This window comes from Belonocnema kinseyi, chromosome 1 (genome assembly GCF_010883055.1).
Source record: "Belonocnema kinseyi isolate 2016_QV_RU_SX_M_011 chromosome 1, B_treatae_v1, whole genome shotgun sequence".
In the NCBI taxonomy this organism is placed as follows: domain Eukaryota; kingdom Metazoa; phylum Arthropoda; class Insecta; order Hymenoptera; family Cynipidae; genus Belonocnema; species Belonocnema kinseyi.
In genome coordinates, this window is record NC_046657.1 from 57,349,993 (window position 1) to 57,359,544 (window position 9,552).

Genomic DNA, 9,552 nt, shown 5'->3' on the forward strand with positions numbered 1-9,552 from the left:
CTAATTTTCAATTAAAAAGACAAATTTTCAATCAGATAGTTGAATTTTTAGTTAAAAAATTAATTTTTAATCGAATTGATGAATTTTCCAGTAAAATCATGACTTTTTAACTGGAATAATTGAATTTTTAACAAAAAGCAGATGAATTTTTGAACCAAAAAGATTATTTTTCACCAAAACAGATGAATTTTCCACTAAAAAAGGAAAATGTTTCCACTAGAAATTCAATAGTTAAATTTTGATTTAAGAAAAGTTTATTAAAAAAAAGAGAAAAAAACAATTTTCATGAAAATAGTTTAACTTTAAACTGGACAAATTCAATTTTCAGCGAAAGAAAACAAGGATCAAAATACCTCATTTTTCAACCAAACAGATGAATTTCCAATTAAAATGATGAATCAACCAGAAAAAGGATTTTTAACCAATTTTTTTTTAAACTTTTAACCAGGCAATTAAATTTTCATTAAAAAAAAGACGAATTCTGAACGAAAGATGTAGTAGGTCATATTTCAAACTGAAAGATTTTAATTTTCAATCAAAAACATTTGAATTCAACCAAAAAAGAGGAGTTAGTTACAAAATTAATTTAAAAATAAACTAATTTTCAACAAAATAGTTCAATAATGTAATATAAAGCTATTTTTACAAATTAAGAATCATATATTGCAATTAAAAATAAGCACCCTCTCCAAAAAATTCCCTGACTGAAAAAAAAACAATAATAATTCCCAGATTTTTCCAGGTATATATACAAATTCCCCGATAATTCCAGATTTTCCAGGTGAAGTAAACACCCTGCTTACGGAAACCTTCCTTTTCTAAGCCTACCGCGAAAATGATCAGAATTCAATAGTAGTATAGCTGCGGTTATGTTCCAAACTCACTTCGCCTACCGCCGGTAATGCAGATTCCTAGAATGGCACCACCTATCGGCAAAAATGTCAATTGTGCAGGATTCTGAATTACCTATGATAAATAAATTGAGCCTGGAACAGAACCGCAGCTATACTACTTTCAATCGTTCAAGAAACTCTCGAGTGACGATAATTACCAATTTTTATTTCTAACTTTGGACCAACCGAAATTACTGTTGAAACCAAACATATTTCCGTTTCATTACACGACTATTTACAAAGCTCTCGCTTCTTTTTCTTCTTTCTCAGAACGATTTATTTCACTTTTGGCCTCCGAGAGTTAAAAAAAAAAGAGCCAAGCTCGTTTCAAATAAACCCGAAATTTCGTGTCTAAAGTCAAATTGTAATTTCATTTTTTCCCAGATTACGAATTATGTATTCCACGATACATAAATAAAATGATGATAGTTATTAACTTTTTTTTTCAATTCTTATATAGTGATTGTTTAGTTTAAAGTTCAAAGGGCTTAATTCTCTAGCCTTTCGGAGCCCAGTTGACAGACTTAACTCCACTCTGTAATTTTATCCTATTGGTAGATTCAAAACTGAGCAGTCCTTCGTCTCCGAATGGAGAGGAATTATTCGGGAGGGTGGGAGGTAAGGAGTGAGGGGGTTTTTCGAGACGAAGGAATTTTTGTTTTGAGAGGTAAATTAACTAATCGAGCCACCGGATTTCCAAATCGAAGAGAGATCGCGCGCGCGGATCTCGAACGGCTACTACAATATTAAGGAAGTTCGGTGACTGCAGCTTCTTATTTTGAGCTGGAATTATTATTTGAGCACTATAAATGTTCTGGTGCTTGACTCTGGTCCATCTCCATGTCCTCGGTAGGGTCGTTTCCGGTATTGTGATGCCTGCAAATTTATTATTTTATTTTTTCATTGTCGCACAGCTAGTGGGCGGAGATGCACTTTTTTGCTGACAAAAAAAAATGAATAAAAGAGTCTAGAAGCACTTCAAATTTCAGACTTCAAAGAAAAAAAATATGACACCAAAATACAGAACGAAATAGGGAAAAAAATTAATTAAATAATTTTTTTATTGTCGCACAGCTAGTGGGCGGGAAAGCACTTTTTTCGCTGACAAAAAAAAAATAAATAAAAGAGTCTAGAAGCACTTCAAATTTCAGACTTCAAAGAAAAACAATATGACATCAAAATACAGAACAAAATAGGGAGAAAAATTAATGAATTAATGAATTTTTTTATTGTCGCACAGCTAGTGGGCGGGAATGCACTTTTCAGCTGACAAAAAAAATAAGAGTCTAAAAGCCTTCAAATTTAAGACTTCACAGAACAAAATATGACACCAAAATACAGAACGAAATAGGGAGAAAAATTAATTGAATAATTTTTTATTGTCGCACAGCTAGTGGGCGGGAAAGCACTTTTTTCGCTGACAAAAAAAAAATAAATAAAAGAGTCTAGAAGCCTTCAAATTTCAGACTTCACAGAAAAAAAATATGACACCAAAATACAGAACAAAGTAAGGAGAAAAATTAATTAATTAATTTTTTTTTATTGTCGCACAGATATTTGGCGGGAATCCACTTTTTCCGCTGACAAAAAAAAATAAGAGTCTAGAAGCCTTCAAATTTCAGACTTCGCAGAAAAAAATATGACACCAAAATACAGAACAAAAAAAAAAAAGAAAAATTAATTAAATAATTTTTTTCTAATTTTTTACTGTCGCACAGCTATTGGGCGAGAATGCTTTTGTTCGCTGACAAAAAAAAAAAAAAAATAAGAGTCTAGAAGCCTTCAGATTTCAGACTTCATAGAAAAAACTATGACACCAAAATAAAGAACAAAAAAGGGAGAAAAATTAATGAATGAATTAATTTTTTATTTTTTTATTGTCGCACAGCTAGTGGGCGGGAATGCACTTTTTCGCTGACAAAAAAAAGAGTCTAGAAGCTTTCAAACTTCAGACTTTACAGAAAAAAAATACAACACCAAAATACAGAACAAAATAGGGGAAAAATTAATTTTTTTATTGTCGCAAGCTAGTGGGCGGGAATGCACATTTTTTCGCTGACTCTAGACTCTTTTAAATTTCAGACTTCACAGAAAAAAATACACAAAAAAATACAGAAGAAAATAGGAAGAAAAATTAAAATTAGAGAAATTTAAATGAGCTTAAAATCAAATTTAAAATCCTTTTTAACGTCCAATAATCAAATGTATGTGCAGAACTCCTGAAAATAATACCTAGAATCAACGACCAAATTTGTACAACCACCATAAAATGTTCCTATTGAAATTATAAAAAAAAAACCTCAAGAACAACACTTTTTTCTCCTAAAAAAATAAAATAATTTTGGAATATAATAATTTTTTATAATTTTTGCATTTTTTTAAAGAGAAGGAAGGGGATTTGGTTGGTTGTATTCTCATTTTTATTTCGTCTTTCTAATTTTTTTCCAAGGAGCAAAATTATTTTCTTTTCTTTTTTAGGAGAAAAAAAGAGGGTTTCTTGATGTTTTCTCAAATTTCAATAGAAACATTTTATGTTGGTTCTCCAAATTGGTCGTTGAATTCTTGGTTTTATTTATTTTATTATTTATATTAAAATAGTTGAATTTTCAATCAAATAATTATATTTTTTAACCAAACAGGTACTTATTCAATGCAATAATTAAATATTTAAGGAAATAATTACATTTTTAAGCAAATAAGTAAATTTGTAATAAAACAGTTTAACTTTCAACCAAAACATTGATTTTTTAATCCACTAAGATACATTTTCAACAAAATAGTTCCATTTTTAAACAAAAAATAGTCGAATTTTCAAGATAAAGACGATTTTTTAAAGAAAAAAGTTCACTTTTCAACAAAAACGTTAATAAAAAATAAAAGTACAATCTAAAAGAACGAATTTTTAATAAAACAGTTAAATTTTAAAACAGAACAACTGCCCCGAACAAAATAAATTAATTTTTAATAAAATAATTTAGATTTTATTAAAATAAACAATTTTTAAAGAAAATAGTCGAAATTTCAACAAAAAAGTTCGTAAAAGATGAACTTTCAATCCAAAGCCATGGATTTTTAATAAAAAAGTTCAATTTCGAACCAAAAAATCTGACTTCAATAAAATATTTTAATTTTCTACCAAATAATTAATTTCTTAACAACATTTTTGTAAACCGAATGATTCAATATTTAACAAAATAGTTGAATTTTTGAACAAATAATTAAAATTTCAACAAGATAATTTAATTTTTAATAAAATAGTTAAATTTTTAACCAAATCATTGAATTTTTAATCTACAAGGTTTCAATAAAAAAAGTTGAAATAACTAAAATAATGGGTTGAAAATTAATCCAAAAAATTCATATAAGATGAAATAACTATCCAAAAGAACAAATTTTTCAATAAAAAAGTTGAATTTTCAATGAAATAATTAAATTTTTAATAAAATAGTTGAATTTTTAACAAAAAATAGTTTAATTTTCAAGATAAAATGTCGAATTTTTTAGAAGACAATTGAAATTTCAACAAAAAAGTTAATAAAAGATAAACTTTGAATCAAAAATGACAAATTTTCAATAAAACAGTTTAATTTTTAACCAAAAAAGCTAAGATTAATAAAACATTTGAATTTTCAAAAAAAAAATTAATTATTAAAAGAAATAGTTAAATTTTCAATCAAACATTTAAATTCTTAACAAAATAGTTAAATTTCTTATCAAAAAGTCGAACTATTAATCAACAAAAAGATGCATTGCTAACAAAATGGTTCAATTTTCATACAAAATATTTGAATTTTTAACCAAAGAATTAAAATTTTACAAAAATAGTTCAATTTTTGATAACATAATTTAATTTTAAACAAAATAGTTGCATTTTTAATCAAAAAGTGGAATGGTTCAATCTACAAAAATTTATTTCAAACAAAATACTTGAATTTTCAACCAAATAATTAATTATTTCACGAAAGAATTAACTAAAAAAAAAGTCTAGAGCCTTCCAATTTCAGACATTACGGAACAAAATACGGATGAAAATTCTTTTAAATAAAATTAATGTAGATATCGTTGAATTTTCTAACAAAAAAAGAGATGAATTTAGCGAAATAGTTCAGTTGTCCACAAAATAAGCAAATTTTTTAAATAATTCTGAAAATTTAATTTAAAAAAGTTCATGAAAGATGAAATATTAATCCAAAAATAACGAATTTTCAATCAAATAATTAAATACTTAACAAAACAGTTGAATTTTTAACCAACAAATTAGAATTTTACGAAAATAGTGAAATTTTCAACAAAATAGTTCAATTTTCAAGAAAAAAAGTTTAAAAAAGATGAAATTTCAATCTAAAAGTTGAAATTTTTAATAAAGGATTTAAATTTTCAAACAAAACAACTGCCCTGAACAAAATAATTAAATTTTCAATGAAACAATTTAATTTTTAAGAAAAAATTTTGATTTTTTAAACAAAATAAATATATTGATAACAAAAGCGTTGAATTTTCAATCAAAAAATTAAATTTTTAACAAAAAAGTGGAATTTTCAACCAAATAATTAAATGTCGTAATAAAACAGTTGGATTTTCAATAAAAAAATAGTTATATTTTCAAGATAAAGACGATTTTTTTTAGAAAAAAAGTTCACTTTTCAACAAAAAAGTCAATAAAAAATAAAATTTCAATATAAAAGAACGAATTTTTAATAAAATAGTTCAATTTTTAAACTAAGCAACCGAACTGAACTAAATAATTAAATTTTCAATCAAACAATTCAATTTTCAAAAAAATAAGCAAATTTTTAAGAAACCAGTTGAAATTTAATCCAAAAAAGTTCATAAAACAATAAAATTTTTAACAAAACAGAAAAAAGTTAAATTTTTAACGAAATAGTTGAATTTTTAACAAAATGATTAAATATTTAATGAAATAATTGCTTTTTTAAACAAATAATTAATTTTTTGACAAAATAGTTAAATTTTTAATAAAATAATTAAATATTTAATGAAATAATTGAATTTTCAAACAAATAATTAAATTTTTTATAAAATAGTTGAATTTTTTTAAAAATAATTAAAATTTTGACAAAATAGTTGAATTTTCAACTAAATAATTAAATTTGTAAGAAAATAGTTTCATGTTTAACTAAATAATTACAATTTTAAGAAAATAGTTAAATTTTTAACGAAATAGTTGAATTTTTAATAAAATAATTAAATATTTAATGAAATAATTGAATTTTCAAACAAATAATTAAATTTTTTATAAAATAGTTGCATTTTTAACTAAATAATTAAATTCGTAATAAAATAATTAAATATTTAATCAAATAATTGAATTTTTTTAAAAATAATTAAATTTTTGACAAAATAGTTCAATTTTTAAGAAATAGTTTTAACGAAATAGTTGAATTTTTAATAAAATAATTAAATTTTTAACAAAATAGTTGAATTTTCAACTAATTAATTAAATTTTTAATAAAATAACTAAATATTTAATGAAATAATTGAATTTTTAAACAAATAATTAAAATTTTGACAAAATAGTTTAGTAATGAAAAAAATGACTGAGAAAAAAGTTAAATTTTTAACGAAATAGTTAATTTTTCACTAAAAAATAACTGTCCTGTACAAAATAATTTAATTTTCAAAGAAAATATTTAGTTTTTAGCAAAAAAGTTGATTTTTTAACAAAATAGTTGAAGTTTTAATCAAAAAGTAGAATTTTCAATGTACAAAAACGCATTTCCAACAAAGTGAACCAATTTTTGAACAAAATATTTCAATTTTCAGGGCAAAAAGTCGAATATTTTAGAAGAAAGTTGAAACTTGAACAAAAAAGTTAGTAAATGGTCGTTTCCGGTATTATGCTTTCTGCAAATTTATTTATTTATTTATTGTCACACAGTGGGGCGGAAATGCACTTTTGTCGCTGATATAAAAATAGAGTCTAGAGCCTTCAAATTTCAGACTTCACAGCACAAAAAACAGAACAGAATAGGGGGGAAATTTCTTTTAAATAAAATTAATGTAAATATTGTTAAATTTTCAACCAAAGAAAGAGATGATTTTAACAAAATAGTTCAATTCTCAACAAAATAAACAAAATTTTAAGATAATAGTTGAAATGTAATCAAGAAAAGTTCATAAAAGATGAAATATTTATTCACAAAAAACGAATTTTCAATCAAATAATTAAATTTCCAATCACATAGTTGAATTTTTAACCAAATAATAATTTTTTTGTTTAAAACAGCTGAGTTTTTATCCAAATCATTGATTTTTTATTCTACTGAAACCAAATAATTAAATTCTTAATAAAATAGTTACTTTTTTAAACCGAATAATTGAATACTTAACAAAGTAGTTGATTTTTTGAAAAAAATAATTAAAATTTTGACAAAATAATTTAATTTTAAACAAAATAGTGGATTTTTTAACGAAAAAGTGAAATTCTCAATTTGAAAAAATGAATTTATAACAAAATAGACCAATTTTGAAACAAAAATAGTTAGATTTTCAAGATAACGATGATTTTTTTAGAAGAGAGTTCACTTTTCAAGAAAAAAGTTAATAAAAGATTAAATTTCAATGAAAAAGAACGAATTTTTAATAAAAACGTTGAATTTTCAATCAAAAAATGACATTTTTAATAAAATAGTTACTTCTTCAATCGAATAATTAAATCTTTCAGAAAACTGTTGAATTGTAAAGTAAATCATTGAACTTTTAATAAAACAGTTGAATTTTTAACCTACTAAGATTCAATTTTCAACGAAAAAATCAATTGAAAAAAATAGTTGATTTTTTAATCTACATAGTTGTACTTTCAAAAAAAATTGATCCAATTTTCAAACAAAATAGTCGAATTTTCGAGTATATAATTAAAATTTTAACATAATAGTCCAATTTTTAACAAAATAATTTGCGTTTCAACAAAATAGTTAAATTTTTAATCATAAAGTGGAATGCATTTCTAATAAAATGGTCCAATTTTTAAACAAAAAATAGTTGAAGATTTAAATTAAAAAGTCGAATTTTTTAGAAGACAGTCGAGTCTTCAACAATAATGTTAATAAAAGATGAACTCTCAATCCAAAAGAATGAATTTTCAAAAAAACAGTTGCACTTTCGACCGAAAAAGCCGATTTCAAGAAAATAGTTGGATTTTCCATCAAATAATTAAATATTTAGCGAAATAGTTGATTTTTTAATCAAAAAGTGGAATTTTCAATCCACAAAGATGCATTTTCAACAAATTTCGAAAATTGGATCAATTTGTTGAAACTATTTTGTAAAAAATGCAATAGTTTGTGAAAAATACATTTATTTCGTTAAATATGTAATTATTTGTTTGAAAGTTCAAATACTTTCTTAGAAATTTAATTATTTGGTTAAAAATGTAACTATTTTCTTAAAAATTTAATTATTTTCTTAAATATTTAATTATTTCGTTGAAGAAGTACCTATTGTTTTCAAAATTTCCTTCATTTGTATTGAGAGTTAGATATTTAATTATTTGGTTACGGAAGTAACTATTTTGTTAAAAATGTAAATATATTTGATTGAAAATTCAACTAGTTCGTTAGAAATTTCATTATTTAATATAAAATTCAATTATTTTGTTTAAAAATGTAATTGTTTGGTTGAAAATACAAAGTTTTTATTGAAAATTAATTCTTTTCTATTAAAAGTTCATATTTTATTAACTTATTTGGATTAAAAATTACATGACTTGTTTAAATATTCAACTGTTTTATGAAAAAATGAATTATTTGGTTAAAAATTCAACTATTATGTTAAACATTGAAGTATTTGATTGCAAATTTAATTGTTAGTTTGAAAATTCAACTATTCTGTTAGTCAGCTTTTTCGGTCGAAAATTCAACTACTTTATTGAAAATTCGTCATTTTGGAATGAAAAAGTTCATCTTTTATGAACTTTTTTGTTGAAATGTTAACTTTATTTAAAAATATTCGACTTTTTGCTTTGAAAATCCAAATATTTTGTTTTAAAATTGGACCAATTTGTTGGAAATGCCTCTTTGTAGTTGGAAATTCTACTTTTTAAATAAAAACTCAACTCTTTGGTTAAAAATTCGTTCTTTTAGATTCGACTGTTTCGTTAAATATTTAATTATTTGGTTAAACATTCAACTGTTTTGTTAGAAATTTCATTATTTGATTGAAAATTCAACTATTTCGTTAAAAATTAAATTATTTTATTGGCAATTCTACTATTTCGTTAAAAATGTTATTATTTTGTTAAATATTTCATTATCCGTTGAAGAAGTAACTATATTTAGAAAAATTTAATTATTTAGTTTAAAATTCAACTATTTTGTCAAAAATTTAAATATTTGTTTAAAAATTCAATTATTTCATTCAATATTTTATTATCTTATTAAAAATTCAAGTATTTCTATAAAAATTTAATTACCTGTTTAAAAATTTAACTATTTCGTTAAAAAGTTAATTATATTTTTAAAAATTCAACTCTTTTATTAGAATTTTAATTATTTGATTGAAACTTCAACTATTTCGTTAAGAATTTAACTATTTTGTTAAAATTCAATTATTTCATTAAATATTTAATTATTTTATTAAAAATTTAATTATTTAATTGAAAATTTAACTATTTTGTTAAAAATTTAATTATTTAGTGGAA

The 9,552-nt window shown here is 22.9% G+C and overlaps 1 protein-coding gene across 1 annotated transcript in view; it reads right to left on the reverse strand.

Moving 5' to 3' along the window:
• Positions 1-670: 670 nt before the first annotated feature.
• LOC117172170 (ribosomal protein S6 kinase beta-1) overlaps positions 671-9,552 on the reverse strand; it is a 44,431-nt gene continuing 35,549 nt past the window's right edge. The window contains exon 13 of the mRNA XM_033359998.1: positions 671-1,769. Coding sequence (XP_033215889.1) covers positions 1,697-1,769 — 73 coding nt within the window. The 3' untranslated portion in view covers positions 671-1,696. The remainder of the gene's footprint in view (positions 1,770-9,552) is intronic.